The following is a 17237-nucleotide window of genomic DNA, read 5'->3' as shown; positions in this document are numbered from 1 at the left end:
AATTGAGAGATAATCACTTGGGTTAGCCATAGGCCAGGAAGTGAATCATCAAGCTAATGGAGAGAGCTGAATAGGTTGAAATTCAGCAGGACAGGCGGTTTTTCCTCCCCCTTCATGTCTCTTGCACACCATCTCTCCCCACCTTACTGAAGATGAACATAGACCTACTTCTTGTTCATTCAAGTTGATTTGTGTCCCTAGGCTCCAGGAAATCTTTGACACCAGTATAGTAGTTGTTGCTGCAGTCAGTGTAACACACCCATCCAATAAAAGCGGAGTCAAGTCATAGGCAAGTTACAAGAAGATGCATGTACCTTTAATGATATATTTGCATGGCACAGAGACAGACTGGGGCTGATTGTTCTCTTGCTGGTATAAGTCAGAGGATATCCCCCATAGTGTCAATGGGCATGAGAGTAGAATTGAGCCCCCAGATTAGAAAGTGGAAATAAGCCTAGACTTTGGTTGATCTGACTTTATGGCACCGATCTTTAGCTGGTTGTAACTGTGTCGAATTCAGTGGAGCTAATCTCTGGATCTGTATCTGAAATAGGATTGAATTTTTTTTTTTTTTGGGGGGGGGGGGGGGGGAGGGGAGGGAGGGGGGTGTTTCTATGTTTTGCAAAGATGCTCAGGGGACAGCCTGAAGGGTTGAGTCTTTGAGACATCTCGGCAAGTATTTGGCATTGTTTGGTGATTAATATGTTCACTTCTTGATAGAGGGAGCCTAATGCATGAGCTAATATACAAATCAAAATTGTTTACTGTAGGGAAGGCCCAACTGGCCTGGCCACAAGGGGTTAAACTAACCAGAAAGATGCGATCATTCTTTTCTCCTCCCTCCCGCATCTCCCTCCCCCCCGCCCCCCCGCCGCCAGTGTAGCAAGGGAAGGTATAAAATACTCCCTTGATACGCCACAGATGGAAGTGGTTATAGCACACATAAATACGTTAAGTCTCCTAACTAGGAAGGCTTTGTGGAAGGGTTAATTTTTTTCTGCTGCATACAGACCGATATGTAAGAGGTAGGAACACACAGGCCTTTGATAAACATTTTGGATGACATTTGCAAAGCCACTTAGGGGATTTGGACACCCAATTCCCATGAATTGTAATGGGAACCAGGTGTCCAAATCTCTTGGGCCATCTTGAAAAATCTTGGCCTTTAAGCAGAATAATCCCGCCTCCAACTGATCACTTCCCCACATTCAGCACGTAAACAAGCAGCAGCTAGGTATGTGGACGATGGACGTGTAGAGAGCCAGAATTGCAGTGACTCACCTTGTTTTGCAATGCCCGTGTCTGTTTCTCCAATCTAGATGGACAGCTCCCAGCTGATCCACTGTCGGGAGCTTGTGGCCCGTCACCTTTCCACTCTGCAGTCTGCTCTGCCGCCCAATTCTGTATATGTCTACAGTCCCCTCAAGCGTACCCTGGTGACCTGTAACAGAGGAGCGTTCAGATTCAACCCCTCCTCTGTCCCAGGGCCAGAATTCTCCAAGGACAACAGCCGACCAGAAGTACCAATCAAAGGTACAGCCGGGTTCTACCAGTGTCTGCCAGCTCCCACCGGCTGCAAGCAAGCCTCCGCCAAGCGCAAAGTGGAAGAGATGGAGGTGGATGACTTCTACGATGGAATCAAGCGGCTCTACAATGAAGACAGTGCTCCAGAGGTGGCGGCGCTAGAAAACGTGGGGTCTGTTTGTGGCGCCGATGTGTCGAGGCAAGAGGGGAACAGTTCCCCTTGCCCACCTTTACAGCCGGTCTCTGTTATGTAGCTACCGCCTGCGCAAGCGTTCAGAGGAAAGCTACTTTTTAAACCATGCAAAATCAGGCTATGATGTTTGTGGGAGTGGGCTGGGAAAGAAGCTGTATCTCATTAGGCTGAACTGAAGAGAGCCAAGAAAACCTTTTTTGAAGATTCCCCCCCACCCCCCTCACCCCCCCGTGTGGCTAATTATAGTCCAACTATTATTTAAGCACTTAAAAACACAAAAAAGTATAAAAAATCTACAAAAGACCCAAAAAACAAACAAAAAAAGTAGCAAAAAAAAATTTTTTTCTTTCTAGTGTCATTGGTTCCCCTGTTTTTCTGCTACTGTGTATTATAATCCGTCTTCCGTGTCCAAGAGCTCACATTGTGCAAAATTGTTCCAGGTTTTCCAGCCATCCCGTGTCTTTCTGTTCCGATTTCCTCTTCCTTTAACACTCTGCAAGTCTTTTGTGTGATTCTCTATACTCTGACCTTCACCACAGATATCTTTTTTCCCCATAACAACCAAAAATCCTTCTTTATTTCATTAGCCACTTTGGTGTTTTAATGTAAGAATATTTCAAACTGGCTTTAAATAAAAGATTTGGAAAAACAATCTTACGGCATTTGCAAACTGCCCCACATTTAAAAAGCCAAAGCAGTGTGAACATGCTATAGAAAAGCAGTAGGGAGACTGTGTTTAGTGTCTTACACAAATAAGAAGTCATTGTGATTAGAAACTAAGTGATTGTGGTTTTGATTTTAAAAAGTAGTGAAAGCAATCCGTCAAATGATTAGGCCAATTTGACTCAAATATTATTTTTTCACATCCACACAAAGCTTTTTGCAGTCAATTGGCTCTGTTGTAGGTGCTCATACAAGATTTAATTAATGCGTGCGTCAAATGCAAACCGTAAAGTCTGCAATTGATTTTGATATGTTTGTAAATTTTAGCATGAGATCAATGCTGCTCATTTAGGTGCTGGGACGGTTCTGTGATTCTGAGTTTTGGAACGTGTGTAATTATAAGCCACAAAATACCCCAAGTTTTGTGTTTCTGTAACTTTTAACCCAAAGTTTAAAAAAACAAAAAAACCCTTTAAAAGCTTGTCTTTTTTAAATGTTTAATCCCTGTTCCTCAGAATGACCTGTCCTGAATCTTTAGCTCTCTCTGCAGCCCTGAGGAAGATACGGTGTTCAGAGCCATTGTACTGATGGAAGCCTTCTGGTAGCAATAAAAAAAAAAGTTGTCCTTTAATTTGTGAGTTGTGGTTTTTTTTGCTTTTGCTTTTTGCACTGGGCAAAGGTGAGTGTTACCCTGGGGCTGCAGCAATGCTGACAAGCCACTGCCAGGTGGACTCTTCCAAGCAGGGCACCTGAGAGAAAAGGAAGAGTAGGTTTTAATACACTATAGTCGTGATTTTTTTTTTTCCAGAGCTGCCAAGGATCCAGGATGCTGACTGCAGCCACAGGCCACCTGGATTTTATTTCATCCATTCCTCCTTCATCTTTACTGCTCAGACCATCCCTCTCTGGTTACTCCTTACCCTCCCACCTTCTGGTTCCTTTCTCTCCAAATACAAGTGCAATCCTGTCTATTCCATTATTAAACATATATCTCTCCCAACCCCATCTTCCCTCTTCTCTTTCCCTCCAAACTCACTGAACAAGCTGTTTACGGCTATTGACTCAAGTTTCTCTGTACCAGCTCCAATCTGGATTCCTCTTCCTCCTCTCTATTGAAAATGAGGTTTCTAATAACCTACTCTTGGGCCACATCTCAAGGTCTTTAGTCCATCACTGCTCTCCTAGACTTCTCAGCTGCTTGGAACTAATGCCCTCCTTCTGGACGCATACCCTCTCTAAGCAGGCCTCGCTGGGACAGAGGTAAGAATGCTGGTGGCCAGTCGAGAGGAATGCTCCCATTGGTGGAGCTGCAGCTGTGGGTGAGTTCCCAAAGTTGGCCAGTGTGGATAAGTCCTTACATAGCTGGATGTAATTGTCTTGAGAACCACCAAAAGCATCTTGTTGAGGCTTCCAAAGGAAGTTGCTAGAGAGAAACACGCCGTGCTCTCGCTGTGCCGTGCATTGTCCCTTAAACGCGAGGCTGAGTAGGAGCAGATTCCGTATCAGCATCTCTGTCAATACAGCCTTTGGGATTGGGCCTTTGGACACCCTTTCTATCGATTGGCTTCTCTCGATTTCTTACCCACCTTGTTCTCTTCCCGTGACCTCGTACTGATTTGTGGATGGAGCCTTGGGGAAATGTTTTACAGATGGAGGACGTGAAGGGGCCGAAAAACACGTGTTGCTGTTTCTCGATGCTGCCGGAAGCTTGACAAATGGCCAACAACCCGGAAAAGGCGATGTGGGGTCCAGAAACCAAACTGACAAGCTAAAGAAGCAGAGTGGTGAGAGAGTGCCCCTGGGAGGGCGCCAGGCCCTGCGCGGAGCAGGGAGGGGGAATGCATATTTGTCTCCATTGGCGGCACCATGTAGGGTGCGTGTCACTCCGCGCCACAGTGAAAAGCAAAGTAAAAGTAAACTAAAAGAAAAGTAAAAATTGCAGTGTAGATGTGGCAGGCCTTGCTTGAGAGCCATGGTTCTGGTGTGTCTTTACTTACCTAAGCAATGCCTCACCGTCTATGCTGCTCTTTATACCGGTGCTGGGGGGTATGCAGCGTCTGTCCTGTACATGTCACTGTATGTAGATAGTCATAGACTCAGCCCCTTTGAGCCTTTCCCAGTCCCTCTGCGCCCAGCTCTTACGCACTGGCTCATCCGTCTGTGTTAGAATACTGGTAATGAGCAATGCTTTATTTGAATGCGGGTGAATCTTTCAGTCGTTCTGCAGCAATACGATTCAGGCTTTTTCAGTCCGCACCTTTTCTGGCCAAGACTTTCAAATATGGGGGCTTAAAAACCTCGGAAGAGATGGGTTCGGTTCCCAGCTCTGCCGCTAGCCTGCTGGGTGACCCTGAGCAAGTCACTGCCTCGTGCCGTGCCTCAGTTTCCCCATATGTAAAATAGGGCTGATGGCATTGACCTCCTTTTAAGTGCTTTAAGATCTACTGATGAAAAACACTATCAATGAGCTAAATTTTATTATTATTGAAGCTACTCAGTGGCCTGATTTTCAAAGGTTCAGAGCACCCGGCAGCTCCAGCCAGAGACCATTGGGAACTGGGGGCACTCAGCACTTTCTGCAAAACAGGGGTGCCTCGCTGAGCAGCCAAACTTTAGGCTACAATGGCTGGGACTGTTGGAGGAACCTAAGGGAGTTGGGGACATCACTGGGAATTGGGCACCTAATTCTCCTAAACATCTTTGCAAATCCCAGCCCAGACTGGAAAAGCATCTATCACTGTGGCTATCTCCCTAGGGCTGTGCCTTTCACGGCACTATTTTTCAGGATTGTATAATTTTGTTGGAGGGGGTGGCAGGTGAAGCATTGTGTGTTGAAATTGTATATTTAATCACTTAAACGCATTGTTTTATCAAATCTATATGAAAATCCCCCTCAGTCCAGTGATGAGGCTATGGGCCATATGCCCCGATTGGAGAAATTGGCAATGCCCAAAATACTTAAGAATTCTACAAATGTTGATTATTTAAGGCAAAGAGCCATTGATGTTTTTTTCTTACAAAAGCATGTTGCCTCAGGCGTTTCTGCTCTTGGGTGACAGAGAACAGTGTTTTCAATATGTAAAAATAAGCCAGAAACTTTCAAGCCAGAAAGTTAATTTTCACTGTGGGGAGAATTAAAGTTAGTGGTTAGCAGCGCAGTAGTAGAGTTCTCTGGTTTGCATGTGGAAACCAGTTCTGTGCCTATTGGGCAGAGCAGTTCCAGCCCAGCTAGTCTGAATGGCATATTCTGAAAAGACCTATGTTCGGGTCACTCACCAGCAGGGAAGTGCAGAGCTAGTGAGCCTCCGGTATCTGTGCACAGAGCTGTGTTCGATATTAACTCCTGAATTCAACTGCCTTCTTTCTTGGGCAGAGCTCAGATCCCTGTTCTTTCACTCAAGAGTTTAATGGCTGTGAAGCAGGTGGGCTGTGACTTTTGAGAAGCACCTAAGTGACTTAGGAGTACAAAGCCCAATGGTTGGCAAGGGGACGTTTGCTCGTTTGAAAAGCCTGGAAGCACATGCTTAAATAAACCCCACTGACTTCACCAGGCCTTGCATGGGATTATCAGGACAAGCTGTCAGTGTTTCATAGGGTTGGACTGTACCCCTATTGGGCCTACTGGCATAGGGGCCAGGAAACTCCAGGAGGTTCCCCTGCTCTCAGGACTCTGGCCCACGAACGCTGGTCAGGGTCCGGGCCAGCTCCATAGAGGCCCAGTGCCTCTGTCTGCTCAGAGTCCTCCACAGTTTTGCCCCCAGCTCCCTGCCAACGTGGCTGTAGTGAGCTGCACGGCCCGGGATGCCCTTGCTAGCCCCTGCCCTGCCAGTTCCCCAGTGCAGAGACGCCACAGTAAAGCTAATCCAGCCCCATAGCGCTATTCGCTCCCTTCTGCTGTTCCCTTTGGGTGCAGTGAGGCTGATGTGTGCTGCCCACGGCCTTGACTATTCCGTCCCCTACTCTGTGCTCTCTGGCTCCATTATCAGTGATGTGATAGGAAGCATGGAAGAGCAGGGGATCTCACCCAGCTGCTCAGCCTCTCTGAGCATCAGCGTATTAACATCACTCTCACACCATTGCTAAACAAGCTCCCAGCGTTGAGCCGGATCCTGCAATGCTTCCTCCGATGAAATGTCCCGTTTTTCTCTCCCCCCCCCGGAACTGGCCAGCTGCATGGTGTGCAGAACTGCGGGTATGTTTACAGGGCAGTTGGAGTGATTGTAGCTCAGGTAACCGTGCCCACGGGAGCGTTACTCTAGCTAGCACGCTAAGAATAGTAGCAGTTAGCGGAGAGTCACATAAGGTGTCTTTTGCAGCCTCTGCCTCCCTCCTGTGGCTGAAGTGGCTGTTACACTCTGTTTTTGAATTATTTTAGGGCATGAAAGCCGCAAATTTTGACTTGGCGTGAATGCTTGTTAGCCGGAGGGGAAAATAGTGTGGTGCCACTTTAACCATAATTATATGACAGCCCTGCTAGTTTACAAAGCCAAATGCTTCAGGCTGCAAAGGTGCGTGGGAGCTGTCTCAGAATGAAAAGGACAGCTGCTCTCGCACCAAGGAGCTGTCTTGCTAGGGGACTGACCGGGGCTACAGTTGAGTCTGGCGCGGAACATGTGGGAGGAGAGGGAACAGACGATGGTGTCTAGAATTCAGGCCCTGATTCACTGGTGCCCTGCACTCTTTCCCTTTTGATCTGCACCCACTTTGTGCTGATGTAGACAACCCCATGAGTAAATGGCAGGGGTGAGCTGTGTGCATAAAGCAGGGTCTGCCTTTAGGTGTTCTGAATCCTAATATTTTAAATAATTCCCTCCAGATGCTTCCCAATTTCGCTCTGCACCTATCCACCTCGAGCGACGAAACCAGCCCTTCCCCCACATCTCTCAGCATGCCCCAGGTTCTTAGTCTTGTACAGGCAGCAGCGGAAATGGATGTAAGGGGAAAGCAATTATACTCTAGTCCTTTTCCACTTCTTCAAGGGCTCTAGAGAAATTAGCTTCTCCCTACTTGATACTCGCCTTTTATTTATTGTGTTAACAGTATAAATTCCTCATTTAAAAACCCAATTCCCTCTCCTTTCATGAAGTTTATCGTTTCTCACAGTGCAGTGGTGTGGTGATATCACACACAATGATGTCAATCAAATTGTGTTATGGGCATGGTTGCTTAGTGAATGATTCACCATCTACTTCCTCCAGGAGACAGGCGTGTCTGCTCTGAACCACACTGGGTGGGCACAAGCCCAACTCGCTTTTCCTGTGGCAATTTGTGTGTGTGTAAATTTATTTTTTTTCTCATCTGCGGCCTGACTCAAAATCTACTGCAGTCAACAGCAGTCTTTACATTGGGCTCAAGGGTCTTTTGACTGAACCCTTAGTGCGGCTGAAAAGTACATTTTTATGCCCTAGAAGATGGCCAAATCCAAGCTCCGATGTGTCACGCCGACAGGCACGTGTCCAGCAGAGGGACCGTGCCAAATGTCTCGGTACCATCTGCTTCTACTAATGTGCTGCAACAGCTCCAAAAAAGTAATTCTTCTCTTCTAATGGGCAACGGTGCATCGCTTTTTGGTCCAGTCTTCCTCCAGCTCCATCCCCACAGCACATAAGCAATGAAGCCCTTGCATGCCTGTGACCTGCTGGAGGCAGGGCAGCCCACTGGAAGCAGGTACTGCTAATCTGTGAGGCCCAACTTCATCATTTACGTTCTGGGCGGTGGCCTGGCCGCACTTCACCACTGTGCATGGAAAAATGGAGCATTTAAAAGACCACACAAGACCCGACAACCACATTTTTATTATGAATCACACACAGGAGGAAGTGCCTTGTGGACACGGATACAAATGCCTAGAGGAACCTGCACGTTACGTAGAGCTCCAGCCTTGCCAAGCCAGTCACTGAATGGAGTGTCAACCTCACGGCAGCCTGTTGCACTGTTCACCATGTTCCCATGTCCAGCTCCTGTTACGACATCGACCTGTCATGCCATGAGTGTTCAGCACCTAGCCCCATGTGGACCCCATTCTTGGTCGGTCCTTAGGCATGACTAATTAACATGATTGATTAATGGACAACAAATTAATCATCTTGCCACTTCTTCCTTGCCTTAGGGTTTTTGGCTGCTGAGCTTATCAAGCCTAGGGCCTCCAGTACAGCAGAGCACGAGATGGGGGTTACTCTGGAAGAGAACAGGTGAGTAGCTCCTATGCCTGACCCTGTACAGGCTACTTCACTAGATGGGCTGGCTGTGTGACCTACACAAACCAAAGGGGAAGCGTAATCTGTACAAGCATAGCATGGGCAGTCCGAGGCTATCTGTAATGGGTACAAGTCCCACCCTTGGGGGCTTTTAAAGTTAGAAGTTTAAATCCATTGTAAGGGGCCTGATTTTGCCAGAGGTGCGGAGCACCTGCACTGTTGACTGGTTGTAGGATAGCAGACCACTGCAGCTAACCGAGGAGAGCCTGACTTGCCTCTCCCTTCCTCTTGCTGTGACTCAGGTGTTATCACGCTGCTTATAAAAGCACCGAGAGCAGAGACTCTAGCACCCAGTATTAGATGATGGGGTAAGACTGGTTTCCCGGTGTTTAAGTTTTCTTGGTGTTGGTTATGTTGTAGCAATGCTTGGGATCCCTGGTCAGAGCAGGGCCCCATTACCTTTTTATTTTAAAAATACTCAAAACGGATTAGGCTATTGTAGGGACTCAGAGCATGCAGCAGTGAATGAAGGAGAAAAGGAGTGAGGCACAAGCACGTGGGCGGGGGAAATGGAGCGGGGGTGAAGTAAATAGAACTGAACTTGTCTGGAAGGCATGGCAATTATAAACTCCTTGGGTGAGACAACATGGTGTGGATCTGCACCTGTTTCACCAGGGCCTTGATGCTGCAAGGACTTCAGTGCTTTTGAAAACATTAAGCACATGCATATAGCTTATTGTCAAATGAAGGCTTCAGAGGGAGTTAAGTAATGTCTAAGCCTCTAGCTGACCCTCTGCCCAGGGGTGACTTTCACCTGGGCTCAGCTGTTTCTACTAAAGTCACATAGGCCATGATCCTGTTCCCATTGAAATGAATGCAAGTTGTGGCAGTGGCTTTCAGTAGCAGCACCATGAGAGCCCCCAGTCCTATGCATCATATAGATCAAACCAGTATCCTTCTCCCATTGTAACATCACGGCCTGATCAAGCAGTGCTAGAAGATGGGGTTCAACTCTGCTAATGGATAAGGCAATGGCTTTCTAAGTCAGAGATTGTGGGTTCAAGTCCCATCTGGGGTTAAAGACTACTTTCTTTGCGGGGAGGGGGGGAGATAGTTCAGTAGTTTGAGCATTGGCCTGCTAAACCCAGGGTTGTGAGTTCAATCCTTGAGGGGGCCACTAAGGGATCTGGGGCAAAACTGGTCCTGTTAGTGAAGGCAGGGGGCTGGACTTAATGACCTTTTGAGGTCCCTTCCAGTTCTATGAGATAGGTATATTAATCAGTAAAGGTCACATTTTACTAAAGTGGTAACAATCAGTGGAAGAAGTCAGAGTGGAGTCAGGCCTTAATCCAGCAATGCATTAACCCTGTGTTTAAACACTTCCCTCATTGAGGCCTGGTGTCCTAAACTTAATACATTTCAAACATTTTCTGAAGGTGGTTTCTTCTGAGCAAGTCTGTTCTAGGTACAGGGCCTTAATGCCATACTCAAGTTTTCTCCCCATCTTTGACTAATGCAAAATTCTTCTCCTACTCCTTCAGGAGGAGAGTACAGTTCAGCCAACTAAATTTAATACCAGAAATGGTAAACATAATTTTGTAAGGCTGATCTAAATATTTCCTTGATGTAAAAGCACAAATCCACTTAATCAGATTGAAGCAATGGTTATTTTGTCACTCCAAGCCCAGCCCTCTCTCCAGCAGCAGGAGTGCAAAAAAACCACCACCACCTTCTGAAAAAGCACGTAAGCAAGTTTGGGAACGATGGTGCCTTTTATTCTGTAAACAAGAAAGGAGGCACCCTAAAATACTCTGCATTCCCTTTGTCACTCCACACTGAAATGAGTTGTGGTCAGGAGCCCTGAACAGCTACTGCTGGGCAGCAAGTGATTAGAAAAACTCCCCCCCAATCCACCTAAAATGATCATAATGAACAGAGCCCACTGACACTAGAGGGCACTTGACTTGCATGTGTAAACTACGTTACAAGCTTACTTTGTTTTTAGCAAGTTTTTGGCACTTTTCAAGCTCTTCACTGTTGAATCTGCTTCTGAAGTAAACAAGTGAAAGTTATACACATGTCCCATAGCAAGACTACATCAAGCATGTAAAAATTACTGGATGGGCTTCACATAGTTAAAAATAGTCTTCTCCTCAGACAGCGAGCTGTGTGGTTGGACTTCATAGGAAAAGATCCCATTTTGCACATGAAGAGGCAGAAGATCAGCTGAAAACAACTGAACAAATTCCATCACCATGACAGTATCAAATAGCAGCTCTCTCAGCTCCTGCCACTTAATACTTAAAAATAGTGATCCCTGTCCAAGGAACTGTTTTTAATAAGTGGTTTAAAATGCACAGGAGCATACACCTCATGACCGCACGGCTTTCAGAGTAGCCAGATCAGGTGGTTTGTCAGAGAGGGTTAGAGTTGGTGCTAGCTTAAGTCTACTACTCGGCAATTGTTGCTTATTATTGGACACTCATTCTGTCTGTGGTCAATAAGCTTCTTAATTGACAGCCATGTGCAGGTGATGGCAAAAGAAAAAAGTTCCCAATGTCACATCTGTGATAGCATCCAAGTTCTCTAGTCCACTTATTCTCTCTCTCGGTGGTAATGAAAATCCTGGAGTTGACATACGGTCAGCCCTGGGGAGCAAACAGACCCTTACAGCTACGTACTTCCCTGACCCATGCTTTAAAGAGCAAGGCAGAGCTGACAGAAGAATGAAGTAACTTCTCCCAACGGGTGCGTACATTTCCCGCTGGCTCTTCTAGTGCCCAGTAGGAGAAAGGGAGTGGGGGCTTGGCAAGGTGACCGTTACATAAAGAAGAAGCTACAGAAAAGAGAAGAAAAAGAAAAGGTTCAGAATCCAAATGAAAGGAAAAAAGAAAATGAAACATTTTAAAGGAAGTAAGCTGTGAAAGAGAGAGAGTGTGAGTGTGTGTGTGTGCGCGCATGCGCATATGTGAAGGTTTTAATGTAGCAGAAGCATGCAAGGGTCTGGGCCCATCAAGCCACTGTTTAGTGAACGGGGGAAGAGGAGCAAGGAATGGGGTAAAATGAATGCTGCCACTGTGACCCACCTTGGCACATCCCAGAAGCAATCAACCAAGAACAAGAAATGTCTGCCTCAACATCAAGCAAGCATGAAAACGTCACCCTTGGCGTTCACACATACATTCACTTCCTTTTTTCACCCAACAGCCAGCAACCACAACAAAAGAAAGTTACAAAGGCCACACAAAAACTAGAGTGTTTGGGTAAAAATATATTTCCCCTTTCCCACTTTGTGTATTGGCACGATTCACATGTGCACCCCAGAGCACATACAAAAAAAGGAACTGAACTGTGGCGGAAGGCTATGATTCATTTTGAACTTAAGAAATGAAATATTTTGACATCAATAAGACATCTAAGAGTCATACATATATACTTCTGCATAACACTGGCTGGAGGTATACAGTCATTTGGACAAAAACATGGGTTATTTTCAAAGAACAAGGTAATAATGTTCTACACCTCTAGTTTAAAGACCATCAGCATATATTTAAAAATAAGTACACAAAATATTCCTACTGCTGTTCACAGCTTTATTTTCAGTTAGTTTAAAAAAAAAAAACACACCCTTCATATTTGTATAATCCCATGCTATCACACCCTGGCCCTTAGGGCCTCCTAGATGATCTACATTGTAAATGCCGTTGGGCTCCTTGGAGAAAGGATGTGACAGGAATAAGGTGTTTCTAACAGCTTGAGAATGGTAAATCACAACATGATTCAAATGGACAGATCTGATAACACACACAAGACATTGCTGTTTTTCATCACAACAGTTTAAAAGTAGAACGAGAACTACTTAAAAAAACAAACCCTTGATTGTGTTAAATAAGGGTTTTGTGTTTTTTTTTTTTTTTTTTTTAAGATACAAATACAAAAGTCTTCTTGACAGGGTTATAAGCAGGTAACATATACAAGGCAGCAAAAGGGTAAGTGATCTTGTATTTAAGAAAACTCCCAGTAGCCCGTAGCTAGGAACACAGAGTCTGGTTTGGCAGCTGAGAGGATGCATTCTGCAGATCAGAACCATGGCCAGTTTTTACTAGCTGTTTCAGATTCCGGCCTGGAGCTGCCACTGAGTGGAATACCTTGTAATTCCCCCTTTCCCATCAGCCACAAAAATGACATGTCACTCTATACTGAAAGCTGACATGGATTACTGGAAGTACTCAGGTAGCCATAGTTACCACTGAGGATAACCACAGTCACAAGGCCCAGGGTAAGAAAGCACACACTATTTACCTCATTCTTATATAAAATATTATACACAGAGTGGGATGTTTCCAGAGCCCTCAGTGTTGGTCTCACTCTGCTCCTCAAACCTTCAAAGGGAGTTTCCCCATGGATTTAGAGAGGAGCAGTGAGGCCAATATTGAGCACTCTTGAACAATGACCCCTTTATAACCAAGGAGATGTCAAGTCAGTAGAAATAAGGTGCCTAATCTGTGCTTTAGAAAGTCAACCCCCAATACTCACAGCAGTGCATTTTGGAACAAGTATCAGTCGTCCCCGGGTGGCCAGTGTGTCATTCAGACTTTGCCTATGGGTTTTATTCCACATCCAGGGAGTGCTTTAATGCGCAGATCTGCACTCTCCATTGTTTGTTCCTGCTCATTTAGAACATCCTAAAAAGGGACATCCCGGCACCTCCGGGAAATGCAGCATTATCAGTGACTAGTCGTTGTTTAAACATCCTACCCTTTGCATATCCTCACAAGCAAGAGTTAGGGTTACGTAGCTGTCATGAAAAAGCTAATGCTACCTTAAGCTGGAATTTTCAAATGAGTCAGGGTCCCTAATAGCCAATAGGAGCTGGTGTCTAACTCCCTTTGGAAACCCCAGCTGAAGATGGTTATTGTTTAATAAAAGTTTTTAAAGAACCCTCAGCATCGCCACTTATAGAAAAGTCAACTTTCACTCATTTCCAAAGTGGGCAGAGAGGTCGCTTGCTGCTGTACTTACATGCAAAGGTGAGAGAAAGCACATCCAACTAGATTTGAGGGGATCACTTATTCCGTGCAGAGCCAGGGACTACTGTGAAAAAAGGCATAGATACAGAAAGGAGAGAAGTGCAGCAGTAACAAGCTAAACATGGCCCAGGGATTCTTAAAAGTTAGTTAGTGCGCCATTGGGCAAAAAAAAAAAAAAAAAATTTTAAGTTTAAATTTTATTCCCGGCTTCTCCAAAACGATGGTTCTTTGCTGAAAAGGGAAACAAACCAATCCCTCCCCCCAGCATTTAATACACCGGCAACAGCTTTGTGTCCAAAATAAAAACACCTAGTCTCAACTAATTTTCTCTGCCAAGCTTCCCTTGAAAGGGTTTTTAAACTGAGCAGGAGAAACTGTTAAAATTAAGTTCTCTTACTTGGCACAACCCCCCCAGCCCTCCGTGTTAATTAAAAATAGGACACACACAGACACAGCTGATGGAAGCACGCTACACAAGCTTCAAACTTGAGCATATTGCATGATCAAATGCAGCCCATGGTTAGGAAACTGGTTTCAGGTGTTCAATAACAAGTGAGTTTGTAAGGGTAAGCTGAAGCAAAACTGCAAGGATCTCGGATTTTTACTGCTATTTAACCTGGCTACTGCAACTGTCGGTCCTTCCAATGATTGTGATGTTCACATGACAACTTAGCTTGAATTTCAAAATAGTTTCTTCCCTGCTTTTCCTCTGCTTAAATGTATGCAGTTTGTCCAGCCATCCTTTCCCCTCCCCTAAGAGCCATGTTTACGCGGAGGGGGAGGGAGAAGAGAACAAAACAATCCCCCACAAACCTGCCTTTGTGAATGTAGTTACATGACCCCTGTGCTTGGGTAGAAACAAGCAAAGTTGGAATGTGTGGGATCAGGTGAAGAGGGTTAATTTCAAGAGTGCTTTAAAGAAACAAACAGGAGACTACCTAGCTAGGAGCAGAGGGAAAGCTGGCAGAACAGCAGCAGTAGAGAAAAATCCAGAAGTCAGAGGGTAAACATGGGTCGCCACTTCTTGGAATGTATCAGAAAGGAAAACACTCTGTCCGAAAAGGAATGGCATAGAAAATACAAATTAAACAGTTAGGTCAATTTTCACACCAAGTACGCCCTAAAAAAACACCTGGCTTATGTTAGATGTTCAGTCACCGTTTTTTAATGCAAATTATTGTTTGCATCCCAAGCCTTAGCCGGCTGCGCAAAGCTGATCAGTGCATTGATGTTACCTTTATTATGCCTTTGTGAAGCAAGATAAGCTACATCTTAGCCCGGTAAAGAAAGTGAACAGCCATATTCTCCACTTTAGGAGCCCAGAGTAACTGAAGTTAATGGAGTTTTAATTAACTCCTTTAATGGTTCACTGGCACTTACCAACAGAAGACGCTATGTTCCAAGACTGATCCTGCAACTACATAAGCATGTGCAAACACTTACTCCCATAAGGACTTCTACTAAAGTCAACTGAACTATATTGCATGAGTAAAGTTACGCTTGTACTTATGTGTTTGCTGGATGACTCTTTTACTCAGGCAATCTGTGGAAAGTGTATTCAAGTTTTGGGATGGGTTTCTGTCACCATGTTAGTTTTTGATGCGGGACTCTTGATTTCAAAGCAATAGAGGGGGGAACCTCCTGTCTTGGGAATTTGCAGCTCCTTTTGATGCGCACTGCACAGCTTTTAGTGGTTAGCCACAGCACTTAATAGAGAAGAGTTACTGCAAAAATATCTAACCTGTTAGGTGAATAACAAAAAGCCAGGCCAAAAGTCATTATCCAGAAGGTAAAAAACTCATGCAAGAATAAGCATGCAAGGTCAGTTGCTCTTTTGTTACCTACACACACAAAAACCTAACAATGGGATTTCTACAGTCTTACAAGTCAGCTATCAAAGAAACACTCATTTAAGTGGACTTCTGGGTTTAGCAATACACTGGGGAGACTCTGGCTAAGTTTGCACTGATCTTATTCACACTGAATAGTAACTCACTTCAGATTTCCATGGGAGTACTTGTGCTATTCAGTGCGAGTAAGGGGACTCACACAGTGTGGCCTGTTGAGAGCAGTGTGTGCAAACGAGTAACAGCAGCAAAACCCTTCCAACGTCTTTAAGTGGCCTTGGATCAAGCCAATGACACACAAGTCTTGCTCTCAATTCAAAGCCAAGTGGCCGGTCTGATCTATTGTGGCTGTTCTTACCAGAGAGAAATGGCATCAACTTTTCAAACAAAAACACCCCCCGCCCTTCAATTTCCAGATGCTCACTGCTTCACCCCCCTTTCTCCCACCCCCTCCATTATGAAATGAGTTAATAGTTATTGGTGTTTAAAACAAAAAACAAAACCCAAACAGACGGCAGAGACGCGTTACTGCAAAAGCAGGTGAATGCAGGAACATCCTTGGCTTGCCAGGCTTTATGTGAAGCTTGCACTGCAAGTTAAAAAAACAAAAACAAAAAACATTAGAAATAATAGAAACCCAAAAGAAAGAAAAGAAAAGAAAGAAAGACGGGAGAGCTGACACCAGCATTCTGCTTCGGTGGACGCCCATGCAAAATGAAATTAAAAAGGAGTGAAACCAATTTTAAAATTGGAGTCAATTCTATTCTATATGACAAGCAAAAGCAAAGAAAAACTGAGTGGAGAAAAACAAACCATGTCGTTAGTCCAAACTAGGTTACTGTTTGATAGTGACTTAGGCCAATATTTTCAGAAGCGTCTAGTGATTTTGCATGCCCAACCTAAGGGTACGTCCAGAGTACCCGCCGAATCGGCAGGTGGTAATCGATCCCTGAACGTGCTCCCGTCGACTCCGGGACTCCACCAGGGCGAGTGGCGGTAGCGGAGTCGACGGGGGAGCCGCGGCCTTCGATCCCGCGCTATGAGGACCTGAGGTAAGTCAAAATAAGATATGTCGACTTCAGCTACGCTATTCCCGTAGCTGAAGTTGCGTATCTTACATCAATCCCCCAGTGTAGACCAGCCCTAGGACACCTTAAAAGGGATTCTGATTTTCAGAGAGCGGATGTTTAACATTTTCTGAAAACTAGGCCCCTTTAAGACGTCTCAAGTTGGGCACTTTAAGGTCACTCATAACTTTTGAAAACGTAGCCTACCGGTTTGATCCAGATCCCACTGAAATCAGTTGGAGTCTCTCTTCAATGGGGGTTGTCCCAGGCCCCAACTGAACACCCTGCATGGGGTAGTTTAAGGACTTCTACCAGGACCGAATACGGCCTAGTATATTTGCATCGGTTTGAAAATTCCTTTCATTAAAAGGAAGTTGGAAGCGAAGTTTCTTGTACTGTTTTACAAAGTGACTTTACCTTAAAGCAGCCAAACAAAAAAAGAGTTCCAACTCCTGTGCTTGACTGAGAAATTGCAAGTAAAACAACACACACATCTAAGTACGCAGCTGACGACCTATTCAATGGAACAGGCAAGAGCTGAGAAACATTTCACTGATCTTATTAAAAAAGGACCTACTCTGGTTGTGCCATGACCACACTCGTTGCCAGCAACTGCCACTGGAACATGTAGGTATGAAGAAATGCCAAGGCCACAGCTAAGATTATGGGATCAGGATGGGATTTAGGCAAGCGCTTAAGCATATGGTTGTACAGCA

At 45.1% G+C, this 17237-nt stretch overlaps 2 protein-coding genes across 4 annotated transcripts in view; one reads left to right on the top strand and one right to left on the bottom strand.

The window, feature by feature from the left end:
- The window catches only part of CCNI (cyclin I), a 46216-nt gene extending 43205 nt beyond the window's left edge, over positions 1-3011 (top strand). The window contains exon 7 of the mRNA XM_005304101.5: positions 1320-3011. Coding sequence (XP_005304158.1) covers positions 1320-1778 — 459 coding nt within the window. The 3' untranslated portion in view covers positions 1779-3011. The remainder of the gene's footprint in view (positions 1-1319) is intronic.
- The window catches only part of SEPTIN11 (septin 11), a 95869-nt gene continuing 80908 nt past the window's right edge, over positions 2277-17237 (bottom strand). For 2 of the 3 annotated variants that reach the window (XM_065595997.1, XM_005304098.5), the window contains exon 10: positions 11834-16043. In XM_065595997.1, coding sequence (XP_065452069.1) covers positions 16028-16043 — 16 coding nt within the window. In that variant the 3' untranslated portion in view covers positions 11834-16027. Of the gene's footprint in view, positions 11414-11833; positions 16044-17237 lie in introns of those variants that run through there. The other variant, XM_005304099.5, reaches the window with a different exon arrangement.

Source organism: Chrysemys picta, chromosome 5, assembly GCF_011386835.1.
Source record: "Chrysemys picta bellii isolate R12L10 chromosome 5, ASM1138683v2, whole genome shotgun sequence".
NCBI lineage: Eukaryota > Metazoa > Chordata > Testudines > Emydidae > Chrysemys > Chrysemys picta.
Note: the sequence above shows the minus strand (reverse complement) of the source record. Positions and strands in the feature narration are given on the sequence as shown.